We start from the raw sequence: 20,658 nt of genomic DNA on the forward strand, positions 1-20,658 counted from the left end.
GTTTCTTTAGAAATAGTACAAGAAGAAACAGAATTTGCACTTACCCCTAAATTGTATGTATCCAGCGATACCACCGACCGATAGTGATATTAAACTTCCACCCTGGATAAAGATTATCCCAATAGTTACGACTCATCGACAATTTCGTCACTGTAATCGAGTTTGTGGTTGTCGAATACGGATTCGTCGTTGCGGAATGATATCTATAAGTTGGCCACCAACAATTGTGTTTGTGGTAAATTCATAATTGTGACCCGGTATGTACGAGTGAGTTCTCCATGTGCATATGCATCAAGCAGGTTAATTGAAGCATTATTTGCTCGGCCGCATGGAACCCACTCCCTTCCACATCCGTTGCATGTGGGTTAATGAAGCCTCAATGTGCATACGGATCGACGGAATCTGCTTGCTCCCTCTTGCTTGTTTGAACGTCATATGGAATTGGTAAACCATGGATATAAACCTCGGGAATGGATGCGGTAGCTAAGCTTTGCGGTGAATAACAATAAAAGCGGTGGAGCATCGGCTATTTCGAAATTGGGCGCAGAAACGTTGGCTCTGATATCAATTGTTGCGATTCTCAAATGAGAAAAGCCATGAAAATTAACTAAGGAAAATCAAGGAAAAGAAACAGAGAAAAAGAAAGGATAAAATTGATTTCTCATTCAACATCATTCTTACAAAAAAGAAAGCTAAGGACTACAATAGAAATATTATTGCCTCAGAGACTACTATGTAAATAAAAAAAGTTCTCAATTATCCCATTCACAACAATTTCTTTGTCCAAGAATGCCTCTTTGAGGTAATTCTCCACTTCCACTGGATGAATATTATGCAAAAAATTAGTATCCCTTTTTCCTTTTTTTTTTCCTCACCCACCTCTCCAATGTTATTACGAAAGCTGTTATGGTGCGTTAAATTCTAAAACGGTTCAAGTTGAAGGCTCGTCTCTTCTTCTTCTTCTTCTTCTTCTTCTTCTTCTTTTAACTATATTTTTCTACGTTATTGATTCCCTATTGATAAAGAACTAGTAAATTGGTCCGCGCTTCGTGTGGTTCCACACTTCAATTTTTGTAACAATTAAAAATTAAAATTGATAGTTCAAGTTCAAATCAGAAATATTTCATAAAATTGTTATTTCAAAGATAAAATAAAAAACTCAACTATAGCATAATCTTATGAAATATAAAGTAGCATAACAACAACACAATAAAAAAATTCTTTTACATCAGAAATATTCTTCCTAAAAGGAAATTCAATTATTTCCTCTAATTTTGATCATTTAGAAATATATAAATTTCACTAAATGTTTAATTTTAGGTGAAATAACGTTTTTCATTATTATATCTTCTTTTGTAAATGTATATGTGTAGGCAAATAAACTATTGTACTGTACATGATTGTATTCTTTAATATATACTTGATATTTGTTATAATTTAAATATAATAGTCTTCAAAATATTTCCTTAATCTAAAAATCTAGGAATAAAACAAAAAGAATAAAATTAAAGGCAAAATGAAAGACAACAAAATAAGGAAAGTGTACTAAGCAATAAGCAGTACTTATAAATTCCTCAAATTAAGTGAATGCATAAGCACAAATTTTGGCTACAAATGGACGTCGATGATGGAATCAAGATGGGGAAATTCTTTTATCTGCTTTCCTTTCGTATTGTCCCTCTTTCCTCATTCCTTTTTCTTTTTTTTTTCGTTTAATTTATACTGTTTTTATCACGTTCTTTCTACTCAAAATCACTCATCATCTCCCTGATAACTCTTCAAATTGCCACTTATCGTTACTTTTACTTCATCTTTTATTAGTATTCTCTTAATTTCTTCATCCTAATTTTCGCGTAAGATCAATAAAATTCTCATTTTACTCTAAAATTTATGCAAAATCCCCACAATTCCTCTCTTTTAAAAATTTCACACCATCTAAATACTTCAATAATCATCCTATATATTCATCACATATAGATAGAGTAAAACGTTAAGGAGTTCAAAAAAAAAAGTCTTATGAAATCTTAAATACACTCTCTTCCGCTGTTTTATAAAACTCATCCCTAGCTTCCTCGGCAGACCTTTTATTGCATCCTCATATTCTTCAATTAAAGGCAGGTTTCTAAAAAATAACGGTGAATCCTCTCGCATAGGATTCTTTTCCTCATCTTCTTTCTAATTCCTTGAAGGTACAAACTCACACTGAAAAAAGGTAAGACGGAAATTTTATATACAGAAATCCAGAAACAAAGTCGGTTTTGAAGTGGAAGAGAATTGGTTGAAATCAAAATGCGATTAGAATAATATTTATAGGTCTGAACTTGGTTAGCAATTACAATTACGTTATCAATGGTACAAGTAATGGAATTTAATGTTAAAGGAATGTGGGTACATAAAAAGTAGTAACTGAGATATATTGCACTTAGCAGGGTATAGAACGTGGGGGTCTCAAATTTTAATGTTAAATGAATGACATAAAGAATTAAGGTATATTTAATTTGAGATTTTTTAGACATCAAATAGGGGGAAAATGTAAAAAAAAAAAAAAAAAAAAAAAAAAAAAAAAAAAGATAAATAGAAATGATGGCCATAGAAAGGTGACACATTACCTTATCTATCTCTAACTTTATAATATATATAGATTGATGTAAACGTTTCCTCCATCATTGTGAAAATTTACTTTCCCATAATTTCAACGATTGTACTTGCCCATTAAACTATCATGAAGGTCACTCAACTAAGGGTAATTGTGAAAACTCAATTTTGTTTTATAACTGAAAAGTCACTCAACTTTTGCTATTGTAACTGAAAAGTCACTCAACTTTATTTTGTAACTGAAAAGTCACTCAACTTTTGTCATTATAACTAAAAAATCACTCAACTTTTTCATAACCTACATCTCATGAATTCTTTACATTTTAAATCCCTAATGTATGTCATTTTTTGTGTTTTGCTCCATATCTTATTATCGATCAATATATATAATAAAGTTAAACATAGAAAAGGTGATGTGGCACCTCTCTATTGCCTCCATTGCTATTTATCTTCTTTTTTTTGGTCCATTTCTCTATATAATGACAAAATAATTCACTAACTGAATCAAGTAAAGCCCTCAGCCCACATAGTACCTATAATTAAACGGGTCATTCGCACGAATGCCCTTATTCGGGGGTGATTTTTAATTTTCGCCCCTCAAATTGTTGGTCTTTAATTTTTGCCCTTCGGTACTTTAATTAACAAAAAAGTGACCGAAAATACCCCTAACATTTTGATCATGGGTTCAAACCCCAACAGAGTTCAAAAAAAAAAAAAAAATCGTAAGGCATAAGTTCATATGAAACTATGCCTATTCGCTATGTAGTTACATATATACTATGCCTGACACGGCAAAGGTTTCTATGAAACTATAAAGAACCTATGCCTATAGGCATAGTTGCGAAATTAAGTCAGAACTTCATTTCCACAAACCTTTGCCGGACAAGGCATAAATTCTATGCCTTGCGAAATTATTATTATTTTCGACTCTGCTAGGGATCGAACCCAGTATCTCTGGTGCGAAATGGGTAATTTAGCCCACAAGTTTTCATTAAAAAAGAAGTAGAGGCAAAAATTAAAGACCAGGGAATTGAGAAGCAAAAATTAAAGACCAGTCCGTATGAAGGGAAATCTACGCTTTTTTTTTTTTTTGGTGTGGATTGCCCTTCAAAAGCCCTCGTCTTTAATTTTTACCCCTCAAATTTGAAATTTTTAGTTTTTGCCCTTGCCTAAAAATTCATGGGTTCCGGGTTCGAATCCCCGCTCAGACAAAAACAAAATCGCAAGGCAAAGGTTTAGATTTGCTAGGCAGAGTTTGCCTGCCACATTAGGCATAGTTTGCCTGCAAACTCTGCCACAACGAGCATAGTTTGCCTTATGCCTAAAGGCAAACTCTGCCTTAAGGTAGAGTTTGCCTTAAGGTAGAGTTTGCAGGCAAACTATGCCTGATGGCTTGCAAAACTATGCCTGAGGCCTAACTTTGGCTTGCAAAACTCTGCTTGCAGGTAGAGTTTCCCTGCAAACTATGCCTGATGGCTTGCAAAACTATGCCTGATGCCTAACTTTGGCTTGCAAAACTATGCTTGAGGCCTAACTTTGGCTTGCAAAACTCTGCCTGCAGGTAGAGTTTTGCAATCAAAACTCTGCCTGTAGGTAGAGTTTTGCATTCAAAATTCTGCCTGATGTCTAACTTTGCTACAAAACTCAGCCTTGCGATTTTTTTATTTTTTATACTAAGCCTGAGTTTGAACCCCAAATCTCATGGTATTAGGTGAAGGGCAAAATTTTAAAACCACCAATTTGCTGGGCAAAAATTAAAGACCACCCCAGAATAAGGACATTTCTGCGAATTGACCCAATTTTTTGTAATTAAACCCAAGTGCAAGTAACTGTTTGTTATTAAGCCGAAAGTAACCTTTTGTCTACTCAACCCACGTACAGTGTAAGATCATATTTACTGATAAGAATGAACTCTGTTTGAAATAAAACCGACACATCTCTTTTTTAGCTTCTTTCTCACCACTTCTTCTTTCCATTCAGTTCAATGTCTTCTTTTCCGTGTTTTCTACCGCATTCTTTATATTTAATTTATGTTTAAAAGATAAAAGACCAAAAAAGAAAAGAAATTCCCACCACTTAATTAAGAAGTCGAAAAGCCTCCATGTAACGACCCGGTCGGTTGTTTTGAGAACTGATGCTTTGTTTTGCATGTCGCCTATTCCAGAAACTCCGTAATAATTATTTTGATTTGCTTGCAAAATTTAAAGTCAAACGGATGTCATTTGGTTCACTTTGGGAGAATGTTTCACTTTGGAAATTCTTACATTAAATTATTTATTTTGGGAAAACGTGTTCTGATTGGCGATCTGAAGTTTCTTTAGATTTGAAATATTATTTATGACCTGTAGAAATTGAGTTGTGTTCAACATTCATGATATGCATCTATTGGTTCCATGATTTGCGATGTTGTTGATTTTAATTCCATGGGCAAAAGTCATAGATAGCCCCCTAAATTTTGCCACATTTTCTCTGGGGTACCTAAACCAGGGGTTGTACCTATTGGGTACCTAAACTAGTCTAAATTCGATCCCATTAGGTACCTTTTTCACAATAATCAGCAAAATTAAGAGAGTGTATTACACTCTCCATGACGTGGCAACTTTATCAAATGAAAACGTGACACGTGGCGGTGGGCTCCATCATAATAATTAAAAAATAAATTATACACCCCCCCCCCCCCCCCCCCCCAAATGTTCATCTCCTTCACCCCCCCCCCCCCCCTCTCTAATCCGCCGCACCACCACCGCCGCCCCCCCAACCGACCGCCGCACCACCACCCCCAACCGCCGTCCCCCCGCCCCACCAATAATTTATTCCCCTTTTCTTCTCTTATTTAGGTCTATTAATGTCATTATAAGACCCACCAACCTTTAAAGTTCTTGCTAAATATAAGTTAACCAATAAAAGGTGAGAAAAAAAAAAAGAGTCATAGTAATGGTGAATCCCCATTTTTTTCGGTGAATAAGATGGTAATGCTACTTTTCAGATCTAAAAAGAAGAAAGAAAATGGTGGTAAGAAATAACATCCAATTCACAAATTAATTTTATATAAATAATTAAAAGAAATGAAGTGTTATCATGAAGAAGAAGAAGAAGAAAAAAAAAAAAAAAAAAGGAAGAACAAGAAGAAGAGGAGAACGTACAGAACATTTTTGGGAGAAAGGGAAGGGGTGGGGTGGGGTCAGGGGACAGACGCGCGCCCCGGGGGGGGGGGCGCGTGGTGGGTTAGTTTTTTATTTATTTATCTATTAAATTTTATTTAAAAGAGGTAAAATTTTAATCAAAAAAAAATTTAAGGAAAAAAGGGCTGTCCACGCACCCAACAAAAAGTGGACTTAATTGCTGCGCCACGTAGGCAAAAGGTACCCAATGGGATTGAATTTGGACTGGTTTAGGTACCCAATAGGTACAATCCTCGGTTTAGGTACCCTAGAGGAAAATATGGCAAAGTTTAGGGAGCTATCTATGACTTTTGCCAATTCTATGCATTGACATACCATCCATTTACATACATGATTGATTATGATGTTGAGAAAATGATGGAAGCATGTGTGGCAAATGGTAACAATGATAGCTTGTGTGGCAAATGGTAATAATGATAGCCTGTGTGGCATTTGGTATATGGACTTCGCAGGTCCCCTATGGGTCATGACTTTGAGGCATAGCCCTTAACATGTGTGGATGGGATTGGAGAGGTGGCACGGGGGGGGGGGCATTGCATTACATTCATTTGTTTACTCATGACTGTTTACTTGGCATTCTTATCTACTTATTCTGAACTTATACTTGAACATGCTTCCGTGGATGTACTTGATTACTTATCTGCTCTACTTGTTGATTTCTTCTTATTATATGTGTTATCTAATCGTTGTCGGCCTATGATGCCTACGAGTACTAGTGTTGTACTCATACTACTCTTGTTGCACTCCTTGTGGAGTGCAGAGTTGATCCAAGGTTGTTCGAGACCTCATGATTGATCCCGAGGATATCCATCGGAGGCTTAGGGTGAGCTATTAGCCGGACCTGCAGCCCTGGACCTCTTCTTATGTTATTCTGTCTATTTTCTTTTCTTCAGACAAGATCTTATTCCATTACTTAGTGATTTGTAATGTCAGTACTCGAATATGTATTTCTTTTTAGAAGCTATTGTACAATTTAAGATCAGATTTTGGGGTTGTAACGCTTTTAAATATTACCGCACTGTTATACTCATAAAGTAAGTCTTTAAATATAAAATTGTCTTATTCATTTATGCATGTCTTTCTTTTAAATGATATCATTAAGGAAAGGGTTCTCCCACCAGAGAGATAGTGTGGGTGCCTTCATGACTCGCGAAATGGGTTGTGACACTCCATAGATATTATCATTTAATTGAAAGCTCAAAAACCTGTCATTAATTCTCTAAATATTCCACCTTGAATGGTAACTGTAACAAATGTCACTTGAACTTTAATTCACCTTATTAATTCTTTAATTCCATCTTGAATGATTTCTGGTGGTGTAGTAGTATTCCACCAATTTTTTGAACAAATGGCTTAACCAAACTTTAGACAAGTGGAAGGACAAATGTCTAACTTAAAAAATTGGAGTGTCAAATAAATAATGATGTGGCAATATGCATGAATATGTTTTGTCAAATAAGCTTGCCACTTGGCAAGTTCGTATCCTCTTTTAAAGCCTATAAATAGGCTCATGCTCCAGCAGAATGAAATCAAGAAATTCTCTTTTCTGTTCCACATCCCTCACGTTCCCTCATTTTGTTTAATTATTCTTTTATGGTTGTTCTATATTTCCTTCTAAAACTTACTGGTATAATTTAAAATTTGTTGATTCCTGTATCCTCTAATTAATTAGAAAAAGGCTTGTTTAATCCTGGAGAAACATTTCGCTTTGCTGAAATAGTTTCTTAGGACAGTGCCTAGCACGACTCAAGTCAGACTGTGTTAATATATTATCGTAGTAATATTTATTTTTCAAGTGCTGATATTTATTATTATTATACTGGTTTTATTTTGTGATTTTCCCAACAATCTAAGAAACTATGGCAAACAACGCTGTTACAGAAAATACTACTGATGCTACCAATACCAATGTTGCTCCCGCTGCTTCAACCCAAGTCGTTCTAACATATGCCAAACCTGTCACACCCTAACTTTTGATAGGGCATGATGGGCACCCGACCCTTACTTAGGGCCGAGCGAACCCGCTGATCCTCGTGACACTCATAATCTTACTGGACTCTTAAATCATGAAATGAATGCATAATGTAAGCTTTTCAAAAAAACATGCTTTCCGTCCTTCTCAAATCAAGTAAAATCTGTAATCATACGAAATCTGTAACATAATGCATAATGATACATCGGCTTACAGAGCCGCTTACAAGACTGACATGTTATTTACGTGACCATGTCTGCAAAGTTTCTAACATAACTTAAGATACCATAACATAGATACCCTGACTCGGCAGCACTCCGGAAGGAAATGGAGCTCGCCAATCCAAATTGGAACATTTTCTACTAATATCCTCTACTCACCGTATACACTCACGTGGCATGAAACGCGACCCCCGAAGAGAGGGGTCGATGTACGGAATATGTCGAGCATGTAAAGCATGGAATACGGTAAACAGGATCATACTGAAATAAGGAATGTAGAAAACTAGTACAATAACCAGAAAACCATAAGGCTTGCCTTTGAAACATAAATCATGCATGTCAATATCATATCCAATTTATTATGGGACCTAGAAACATAAGTGAATAATCATCTTATACATATGCATATATAACGTGTCCCGGCCCTCGAGTGAGGGACTCGGTGAATAGAATCATCATATCATCATGTCATCATATCATCATATTTATATACCGTACCGGCCCTCTAGTGAGGGACTCGGTGAAGTAATCATATATATACCGTACCCGGCCCTCTAGTGAGGGACTCGGTGAAGTAATCATATATATACTGTACCCGGCCCTCTAGTGAGGGACTCGGTGAATGAGATCATGTCTCCATCATGTATATCATACTCGGCCCATCCTGTGGGCTGGCGCCATCATCACATCATCATATATATATACCGTACCCGGCCCTCTAGTGAGGGACTCGGTGAACAATGCAGTGAAACTGCGCACGAAAGCATACCCGGCTCGGGACTCGGTGAAAGATATAATAACAGCTGGCACGAGCAGAGTAGTGAGAAACCATATGCATATAAATCATCATTTCAGACTCGATAGATAAGTAATGTCAAATCAACGCTCGAATATCCGAATAATAGTCACACTCAGGACTCTTGAAATATCATTACGAAATATGTCACATAACGTCTCAGGGATCGTAAACATGTATCAAGACAATCCGAGCCCGCCCATGAAAGTTACGGGCATTATTCATTATAGAATTCTCTACGAACATATCATAGCAATCCGAGACCATATATGAAAGTTAGGGACATTATACGTTATAGAACACTTTCGGAATAAAAACTCTTTATGCAACATTCATTATCCAGACATATAAAAGACTCGAGGGCAATAGCTCGACTACATTAAGAGTGCGGATATCAAGAAGTGAATAAGAATCGTAGACATGCTCGGATCTTAAGAGTAGAGTTACCCCAAGGCTCGTATCGTATCATACTTACATCTAGGACATGCCAAAAGAAAAAAAGGATAAGCTTTACATACCTGTTCCACCTCTTATTAGCTACGCTTATTCGTCCAAGCTCATAAGCCTACACTTAAAAGGATTCACACTAACGTTAGACTCTTTATTGCACACTTGTACCAAATTTCAAATCAAACTATTCTATATTCTACCGAAAATCGGGCAGCATCTCCCCCGTTTATATGCCTAGCCCAAAATTACAATTCAAAGAACCAATCAACAACAACAATAATACCAACATCAACAACACTATTATTCATACCAACATATTCCATAAACGTCCCACACGACGTTTTTCAACATACAACAACAATATGCACTTTCTTCCATCCCAATCAGGGAGTATAATCTCATCAATACGCCAACCATGTTAGATACCATTTTTATATGCGTAAATCAGTCCATCCACACGGCCACAACACGTCCAAAATAGCCCATAAACACAACAACTACAATACAACACTCTATGACTTTTCTTTTTTTTTAGTTTCATTTTTAAGGCTTGCTAGACCTTCAAATAAACTCAACATAAAAGATGGGATAAATAACATACCTTATGCTTGAAAAAAAAACTCAGCCACATCAACCTTTTCCAATACCAAGCTTAAGTAGAAGCAAGAACAATAGCCTTTCACGGACTAGTTTGGCGTAATCTTGTCAATTCTTGATTTATCGGACTATAATATTTGGGAGATGTTTTGAGAGGCTTCTAGGACTCTTTGGAATGTTAATATGCTGAAAAAAAGGGCTGATGGGGTATTTATAGCCCCCCTAGGTCGGTTCCACCGACTTATTCATGTGGGGCCCGCGGAACCATTTGACAGCTTGGGGTCTTGCTCTTAAAATGGCCATAACTCTTGATTCCGATATTGTGTGAGGGCCCACGACCTATGGTTGGAAAGCTCTTTCAATTATCTACAACTTTTATTCTTGGTGTTTTTTCAAATTCCAAACTTATAATGCCGTTTTTTCCCCTCCAAGTCAGATCATCCGAAAACGTTTCCTTAAATCGTCCTTTTGGAGGGCTTATGTCCATATTTGGCTTATGGGTCCTTCTGGCTTGCTCAACTTTCCATGTACTACTTGTATCACTTTTAATATATCCTTTACAAAATCCCGACATGTGGGCCCACCTTAACTCATGGTTTCGAGGGCTATCATCGAGTGATCATGTTAACCGATTTACTCCATACACTCTCCAAATGTCATATATATGTTCTTATGCTCAGATAACATAATCTTCATCCATAATCCTTGTGCAACTTTGCTCTCCCCGAGCTCATACTAAGCCGTCTACGAGCCTTGATAACGCGAAATTTTCAAGGTGTAACATCCTTCCCTTAGAAACATTCGTCCTCGAATGTTAAACTAGTCTTACAGGGTCTTATAGGCACTTCGGGGGAGTTCCTTTTATAGCTATGTCACGACCCGAGCTACGGGCCACGACGGGTATACGGGGCTAACCACCGAACACCACACACATTATCCACTATCATTCATATATATGCTCGAATTATGTAAAACTGGAATCTTTCTGAAATACATTAGCTTTTTATAAACATAAGCCCTTCGGCTATCCAAAATATTATATATGTGCATATACATAAAAGCCATGGGACCAGACTACCCACACTTCATATATCTACGAGCCTACTCTTTGGAATACTAGACATACGAAAGACAGACCCCGTCGTGCCCAAAATAGGAATATACAAACATATGTACCAAAAGAATGATACTTGTAAATTAGCATCCGGTATGGAGTGCTCTCAAATCAAGCTCCTTGGATACGGATCACCTCCCCGTCTACCGGGTGAACACGTCTAAAGGACGTCGGTACGAATATTGTGCCGAGTATGTTACGAAGCATAAACAATAATGAAACATTAGTAGCAGGAGGCATAAAACAAGGAGCAATACGTACCTTGACGAATCATGGATGATCATGCATGCTTGACTTACTTTCGTGCTCATCATCATATCTCATATACAATAATCGTAATAAAAAAGGTTGAGGTGCGGTGGAATAATCAATAGTGTTAGCCCGCGTCCCCTCAAAGCGTCCGGAGATGATCTCATGCCGTCCACTAGTGGCGGCGCCATGCCGTTTGGTCATGGTGTATAGCTGCCCGCTTTGTGCGGTGGCTGCCGCGACCATATAGGCGCGGTGTGATATCGTTATACATTCGTTACATCATGCTTATCATAACATGCCCATCAAAATTATGCTTTTCATAACATACTTATCAATATATGTCTTTCATAACATGCGTATCATAACTCATCATAGTATGCTTATCATCATATACTTATTATATTACATGCGTAGAGACTGTTAGCTATTCATACTTGATCGGGTGACGTAAGGTCGTGGACCCCGATGTCGTTAGAAAGCTTTCTACGTATTTTGCCTCACCTTGTGGAACAAGCATAAGGTGAGTGGACATCATGATCAATACCATTTGATTGCATATATATAGCATCATTAGCTTCTTAGGAGCATCATGTCAAAGGCTATAGTATTTCTAAACTTTTCTTTATCATAGTCATCGTATGCCTTATCTCGTATGGCTATTCATGAATGAGGATCTTTACCTTCTTAGAGATAGGAACATTCATAGTAAAGGAGGAAAATTCATGTCATATGACTCATGCCTTGGAAAGAAAGGACTAGCCCCACATACCTTTTCCGCTTTACTATTCTATTGCTCGCTTGCTCCTTAAATGCACTCGTATACCTTCAATGGAATCGTATCGACATTAGCTATATAATCGGGAAAACATGTTCTCTAAGCTATAGAAATTTGGGCAGCATCTCCTTTGTTTATACTACTTTCCGCCATATTTCATATCAACTCCCAACATTCATAATAATCATCACAATGTCGCTAACAACAATCGTCATTCATTCATATGATTCGCATTTCATAACTCACCTCAATTTCCCATAATTATGACTAAAAATCTATCGTCGTATTCTTTCGTATCCAATACTCATTTCATGTTCTATAGGTCATTTATAACACATTTATGTCATTAACATATTCATTTCCATGATTCAATTCACTATTACTCACTAATGACAATATTCATCCATTTAATGACCCATTTGTGGTGCTCTTCTACAATCCATGAATCTCAACTTAGAAATACTTCAAATAGCATGTAAGGATCATGAAACTTACCTTAAACAATAGAGGAAGACAAGCTTGGAGTGGTGATTCACCCTTAGCACCAAAACCCTAGTTCTTCCTCATTGAGATTTCTTGACCTTAATTTTAATGGAGTTCCTTAGGCTTGATTCTCCTCAAATCTTGTTATCAATCCTTGATCTCCTTAGTTTTCTTGTGGATGAAATGTTTGGAAGGTTCTAGAGGTGTGGAGGGGTTGAAGACGTGAATGGAAATGAAATAAATGAAGTGGGATCACATTTAAAGACTTGGAACATCCTCGGTCGTTGACTTCCACGGCGACTTCACGGTCCGTGGAACCCTTTGTTGGTCGTGAACTGGTCGTGGTTCACGACCAGCTGACCATACTTTCCCGAACCATTCCACGGTCCGTGGAACATTATATGGGCGTGGAAGTGGTTGGAAATCCTTTTAACCGCCAAATTTTCTTGTCGTTTCGTTTGATCTCAAATCCTTATGGGACCTTCTTAGCACTTGTTCATCACTTCATTATAGATCTAGGGGATGTTATAAACTCTTCCCCATAATAACCACGAGGCATCAATAACTCAATACTCCTAGTTTGCATCCAACATACTAACTTATAACTCGATTCCCTTAACAACGTTCTCTCTTCAAGTCTAATATCTTTGAAGTTCTTAATTAGAATCATCACATACTAGTTCTTACTTGTCCAAACCCCCTATACATCGTACCCCTCATTAGCCTATCCACTGTACGCTTAAGGGGAAATTTTTCAAGGTGTAACAAGCTACCACATACAGTTTATTTATCAACCAACATAACCACTCTAGGAATTTAGATTACAATTAGGAAATAAGTAGGGATACTTATTTTATATATTCCTTCCGGGTCATTTCCTCCCCGTTATTGTTCCGCCACAATACCTTAACGGAAGTCATGTTTTTAATACGCAACTTTCTACTCGACGATCCGGTATGGCTATAGTCGCTCCTCGTAGTATAACTACATGGGTGACACTTTCGAAATACCCAATCGCCAATCTAGAACTCTAAGTGTCGTTGTCAATCACTTGCACATGTTTTCCATTACAACTCTAATAAGCCGTTAAACCAAAATTTCCCGTACTAAACCTTGCCCCACTTTCCTTTAAAGCCTCGGAAGCTTAATCCCTTAGTTCTTGGTCCTCCCAATCCTCCTATGACCACGACGCGAAAACTCGAATGGACTTTATATCGTAACACAAGTACCTACGATCTTGCATCTTCTCGACACAACTCCAATGGCTGTAATCGGCTTTTTCACCTTTTTTGCCCTCATTTACACGGTCGGAAATCGAAAAGACTCGCTCTTGTTTTGTCTCAAGCGCTTGACATGGTGTAAGAGACTATTTATTATCCCGTAAGTATTTCTCTTTTTCTCTTTCCTTGACCACTTCCATCGATCCCAAGTACGTATATACATAATGGTTATTCACCCTTTACTATCCTTCACAGCATAGTTACACTTATGGCAATTCATAATTCGAGTTCAATTAAATTTGTAACTTGCCACCTTTTTGAGCTCTTGCCACAACTGTTTCTTTCACCTACATTTTGAATTCCTTTAAATCTCCCAATACAACTCAAAGCATAGGGCTACGACAATTCTTACTCCATTACGACTCTCTTACCACATATATATACCTAGCTTCGATTTTCTTGTACCTTTTGTGATCACTTTATCGTCGTTATTCCTTCCTAGCTTTCGATATGACCTTTTTGCAATGATAGGTGGGCATAGCTTCACGTTGACGGGTTCATATAATTCCATAGCATATGCTTTCATGTTTAGCATAATTAGTAATCCGTGAGATGTTTTCTAATATCCGGTGAACTCTTTTGTCTCCATTCATAGGAGCGGTCATCTTCAAAATTTACGAACTACCAATCGTTGTTCCTTTTAACACAATTGTTATCCTTTTTGGTGCAAAATCTCCTCTTGTCATCCCCCCGAGTGTCCTTTAGGTTCATCATCCTCTCTATCATCCTTTGTGAATTTGACTCGTAGACCTTTCTTGCTCTTTTCATTGCCCTTAAGATTACATGTTGTTGCATATTTAGGTACAAAGTGCGAATTTACCCAATACGAGGGATTCAAATCATGGTCTAAAAATATCGTAGTTCCTCTTGACGTAAGGTGCTCTCTTGAGTTCTCTTCCATACTCCCTCTCCGCATGTCTACCTCATGGTACCCGTATTGTCAATTCATTTCTACTTCTTTCCATTACCTTCCCGATATGACAATACGACTCGAACTTTATTCCCGAGCTAGTAAATTTCTTTTTTGAGCTTGAGACTATCGTAACTCTTTGCAATTCCAACTTTGTTCTTCCCCCGCATTAGGGGACCCTTGTACGCCAATAGTTTCCAAACGTCCATTATCTCCGATAATTATGTGCCGCCCTTCATGACCTTCTTAAAACTGAAGTTCCTTCATCACATGGTCTGACGTATTTATCTTCTCGCTAGCTACACTTCTCGTATTTAACTGGAATACTCATAAGGGTATCCAATTCCGATGCTTTCTTTTTCGTACTTCGTCTTTCATGACTAACGGCGTCTCCGGACTCACGAGTTAATGGGGACGTCGAGATTCACTACGTCTTGCGAAGTTTTCGGTTATACCTAAATCCTTATCTCTCTTCTCGACTTTCTTATAATATCTCTAAGGTTTCTTACCCTAAGTTCTTCTTCGATTTGTGTCTATACCGCCGTTCCTGTCAATATTCCTATGCCTTTCCATCCGCTACCAATCCTTTCGCCCATTTAGCTCACTTACTCATAATCCTTCTTAACTATGCGTTTATGTCGCCGCTGTGCATCCGAGTCTTCCGAGTGTCCTACTACTTCTTGCTGTTAGAGAGGAATTCTTACAATTTACACTCTCTCCTTGCCTTCCATCTACTCACCTTTCTTCTTTTCCAAATATCGTTGTATTAGGACTTCCCAATCTTAACCGGTAGTGGGAACAATCGAAACGTTTACCTTGTAACGCTTCGGTACCATATCTTTTGTTTTGTCCCTTAAACTCCGTTACCCTGTTCGATTAATGCCTTCCCTACACTGCAACATTAGTTGTCGGGATACACATACCCACTGATATAGCCATGTATGGGATATCTTGTGCATACCTATATACATACCTAATTGCTACTATCTTGCTTACAAATACTTCCAAATGCTATTCAACTTGCCCTGCTTCCAGAGCCGTGATGCACCTTCTTTCTCTTCTTGGTTCGGTCCGCGTTCTATGTGACCTCTTAAGGTTTCTGCCCACTCTGTATACTCTAATTTCTTTTAGGCTACTCTAGCTTCCCATTTGGCTCTCCTGTGTTTGACTTTATAGGACTTTTAGTACACTTCCCAGGTGGTCACCCATCTTAAAATTTCTCTCACTCCGGACGCTTAACCTTGGAACTCTGATAAGATACGATGCTTTAATGCTAGTAAGACGGCGTCCACCTCACCGCATGACCTTCATCATGTAATGCGAGTAAGTTGAAGTCTTAACAGATTTCGAAACGTTCTCGTAACACATCTCTCTCCGAATTAGAAAGGGTCTCTTACTCTTCTGACTCCACAATTACTATTTTAGCCCTTTTTCAATCCTCAATACTCACTTTTCACCTATGGATATGACTACTTTCCGTCCTAGACTTCCAGATTCCCAAAGGTGATGAACACACCTTGATCGCCGTTACTTATAAATACTTGGTTATCGGCGCTGGATTTCTCGCTCTCATTTTACCTCGTTCCTCATCCTTTCTATAACCAAGCCTTTCTGTCCCGTCACTTATAGTACCCGTGTCCTTAGCTACACATGTCATGGTCTATTACTACACCGTTATCTCGCTCCCTTCATATTTCCTTCTTCCAATTACTCGTTCTTTTCTTATGGTCGCTATCATTTCCATTATTATATAACCCTTATTCCAAAATCGTCCTACGAACTTGATAAGCCTTCCTTATTCGTTCTATAGCTCGTTTTTCCGTTTCACACTTGCCTTTATCTTCTAGCTACATAGATCACATCATAGCTTTGGCCACTTTCTCACTAGGCTTTACTTATTTTCATAACAATCCTCATTATATCCGCATTATATCTTATTCGTAATCAATCCTATAGCATAACACTTCTTAACCCTTTACCCTTTACGGTCCACTTTATCCTTAATATCTCACAAGTTTGTCTTATCAATACATTCGTATCCATCACAATTCTTTTCCTCTGTACTCTTGTCTTAATCATACTATTACTTCCGATTCCGCAATTAATTTTTTCTCGAGGTCAGCCGTACTCGCAGCTTAGTCAAACCTTATCATTACTATCGGCACGACCTTTCAAGACATATTACAAACCTATATCTCATTCTCCCTTTATTTCTAGGAAAATTTTTGCAGAGTTTCCTCTTTGTTACTATCTCAAAACTCGCACGCGTAGAAATACCAACAATGCCTCACAGGCCAACATATGTATATATGTATATCATCTCATATCACGCCACACATTGGGCTCCCAATATCAACAACGATTTAAAAATGATGAACATACCTCGTATGCCCAACTCAAACTGCACCTGTTACACTTTCTTGTTTACTTTCCCTTTTAACCTTCAACTTGTATTTCAATCGTACTTCAATATCTTACCCGACATATATCTTTCATACCTTTGCTTACCTGCGTGCTTGGTAACTTCCAATATCGCTAGTCACTTTCTTCTGTCGATGCCATTCTTCTCAAATCAAAGGTTAGTATAAGGAATCTCATTCCCTATGGCTTGGCTCTATGGCACGATCTCGGATGTGAAAGAAGAGTAACCACCCTAGATGCCGTAGCCTCTGTTTATAAATGTGGCGCGCTTCACACATAAACGGGACTCTCCCTTTGGACACGACTTTGCGAGTGCAACCCCTAGGACGAACCGCTCTGATACCAATTTGTCACACCCCAACTTTTGATAGGGCATGATGGGCACCCGACCCTTACTTAGGGCCGAGCGAACCCGCTGATCCTCGTGACACTCATAATCTTACTGGACTCTTAAATTATGAAATGAATGCATAATGTAAGCTTTTCAAAAAAACATGTTTTCCGTCCTTCTCAAATCAAGTAAAATCACGTAATCATACGAAATACGTAACATAATGCATAATGATACATCGGCTTACAGAGCGTCACAAAATCGACATGTTATATACGTGACCCCGTCCGCAAAGTCTCTAACATAACTCAAGATACCATAACATAGATACACGACGCGGCGGCCTAAGAAATGGAGCTCGCCAATCCGGGTGGAACATCTTCTACTAATATCCTCTGCTCACTCGTATACTGCGTGGCATGAAACGCGACCCCGAAGAGAGGGGTCGGTACGAATATGTCCGAGCATGTAAAGCATGGAATACGGTAAAAAACAGGATCATGCCGAAATAAGGAATGTAGAAAACTAGTACAATAACTTAAAAACCATAAGGCTTGCCTTTGAAACATAAATCATGCATGTCAATATCATATCCAATTCATTATGGGACTTAGAAACATAAGTGAATAATCATCTTGTACATATGCATATATAACGTGTCCCGGCCCTCGAGTGAGGGACTCGGTGAATAGAATCATCATATCATCATGTCATCATATCATCATATGTATATACCGTACCCGGCCCTCTAGTGAGGGACTCGGTGAAGTAATCATATATATACCGTACCCGGCCTACAGTGACGGGTTCGATGAACGAGATCATGTCTCCATCATGTATATCATACTCGGCCCATCACGTGGCCGGTGCCATCACATCATCATATATATATACGCGCACCCGGCCCTCTAGTGAAGGACTCGGTGAACAATGCGGTGAAAGCTACGAAAGCATACCGGCCCAAGGGGACTCGATGAAAGATATAATAACGAGTGGCGAGCGAGTAGTGAGAAACCATATGCATATAAATCATCATTTCAGACTCGATAGATAAGTAATGTCAAATCAACGCTCGAATATCCGAATAATAGTCACACTCAGGACTCTTGAAATATCATTACGAAATATGTCACATAACGTCTCAGGGATCATAAACATGTATCAAGCCAATCCGAGCCCGCCCATGAAAGTTACGGGCATTATTCATTATAGAATTCTCTACGAACATATCATAGCAATCCGAGACCATATATGAAAGTTAGGGACATTATATGTTATAGAACACTTTCGGAATAAAAACTCTTTATGCAACATTCATTATCCAGACATACAAAAGACTCGAGGGCAATAGCTCGACTATATTAAGAGTGCGGATATCAAGAAGTGAATAAAAATCGTGAACATGCTCGGATCTTAAGAGTAGAGTTACCCAAGGCTCGTATCGTATCATACTTACATCTAGGACATGCCAAAAGAAAGAAAGGATAAGCTTTACATACCGTTCATTCTTATTAGCTACGCTTATTCGTCCAAGCTCGTAAGCCTACACTTAAAAGGATTCACACTAACGTTAGACTCTTTGTTTATCACACTTGTACCAAATTTCAAATCAAACTATTCTATATTACACGAAAATCGGGCGGCATCTCCCTTGTTTATATGTCTAGCCCAAAATTACAATTCGGCAACCAATCAACAACAACAATAATACCAACATCAATAACACTATTATTCATACCAACATATTCCATAAACGTCCCCGCACGACGTTTTTCAACATACAACAACAATATGCACTTTCTTCCATCCCATCAGGGAGTATAATCTCATCAATATGACAACCATGTTAGATACCATTTTTATATGCGTAAATCAGTCCATCCACACGGCCACAACACGTCCAAAACGGCCCGTAAACACAACAACTACAATACAACACTCTATGACCTTTTCTCCATGACTAGTTTCATTTTTAAGGCTTGCTAGACCTTCAAATAAACTCAACATAAAAGATGGGATAAATAACATACCTTATGCTTGAAAAAACTCAGCCACATCAACCTTTTCCAATACCAAGCTTAAGTAGAAGCAAGAACAATCGCCTTTCACGGACTAGTTTGGCGTAATCTTGTCGAATTCTTGATTTATCGGACTATAATATTTGGGAGATGTTTTGAGAGGAACACAGGACTCTTTGGAATGTTAATATGCTGAAAAAAAAGGGCTGATGGGGTATTTATAGCCCCTCTAGGTCGATTCCACCGACTTATTCATGTGGGGCCCGCGGAACCATTTGGCGACTTTGGAAACGACCATAACTCTCTGATTCCGACATCGTGTGAGGGCCCACGACCTATGGTTGGAAAGCTCTTCAATTATCTACAACTTTTATTCTTGGTGTTTTTCCAAATTCCAAACTTATAATGCCGTTTTTGCCCCTCCAAGTCAGATCACCCGAAAACGTTTCCTTAAATCGTCCTTTTGGAGGGCTTATGTCCATATTTGGCTTATGGGTCCTTCTTAGGACTTGATAAACTTTCCATGTACTACTTGTATCACTTTTAATATATCCTTTACAAAATCCCGACATGTGGGCCCCACCTTAACTCATGTTTCGAGGGCTATCATCGAGTGATCATGTTAACTGATTTACTCCATACACTCTCCAAATGTCATATATATATGTTCTTATGCTCAGATAACATAATCTTCATCCATAATCCTTGTGCAACTCTGCTCTCCCCTGAGCTCATACTAAGCCGTCTACAGTCTTGATAACGCGAAATTTTCCAAGGTGTAACAAAACCATTCCTAGATGTGTCAAATATTGAAATTTTCGCTAATGAGAATTTTAAGCGTTGGCAAGAACGTGATTTCTCACTAATTGATGTCCATGGTGTTGCACATGCGCTGCTGGAACCACAACCTAGTGCAGATGCTGATAATAAATTGCAGGAGTCATGGCAATACGCCAACAAGGTATGTCGCCATACTATATTACAAACTCTTTCTAACGAACTGTTTGATGTGTATTGCAGTTGTAAGGAAGCAAAAACTATTTGGGAAGCCTTAATTAAGAAATTCACTGTTGAAGATGCTACTAAACAAAAGTTTGTAGTTGGAAGATTTTACCAATGAGGATGAGTGACGTGAAGGAGATGAAAGTCCAAATAAATGAATATAAAAAATTACTTGAAGACTTGAAGGTCGAGGGAATCACTCTTCCCGGGGGAAAATTTGCTCTCACTGTGCGGTCGAGAAATTGCACGACTCGTGGAA

At 38.2% G+C, this 20,658-nt stretch overlaps 1 protein-coding gene across 1 annotated transcript; it reads left to right on the top strand.

Moving 5' to 3' along the window:
- The first annotated feature begins 7,614 nt into the window (after nucleotides 1-7,614).
- On the top strand, nucleotides 7,615-20,599 carry LOC132029414 (uncharacterized). Its single transcript, XM_059418690.1, has 2 exons — nucleotides 7,615-7,733; nucleotides 20,186-20,599. Exons 1-2 carry the CDS (start codon nucleotides 7,637-7,639, stop codon nucleotides 20,515-20,517), a joined length of 429 nt encoding a protein of 142 aa, XP_059274673.1. The 5' UTR covers nucleotides 7,615-7,636; the 3' UTR covers nucleotides 20,518-20,599.
- The last annotated feature ends 59 nt before the right edge of the window (nucleotides 20,600-20,658 follow it).

This window comes from Lycium ferocissimum, chromosome 9 (assembly GCF_029784015.1).
Source record: "Lycium ferocissimum isolate CSIRO_LF1 chromosome 9, AGI_CSIRO_Lferr_CH_V1, whole genome shotgun sequence".
NCBI lineage: Eukaryota > Viridiplantae > Streptophyta > Magnoliopsida > Solanales > Solanaceae > Lycium > Lycium ferocissimum.

Excerpts from the sequence above, each read along its gene's own strand:
- LOC132029414 (XM_059418690.1), top strand. The coding sequence starts at position 7,637 with ATGGCAAACAACGCTGTTACAGAAAATACTACTGATGCTACCAATACC. Across the intron at positions 7,734-20,185 it reads CGTTCTAACATATGCCAAAC|CATTCCTAGATGTGTCAAAT; the intron begins CTGTCACACCCT and ends GTGTAACAAAAC.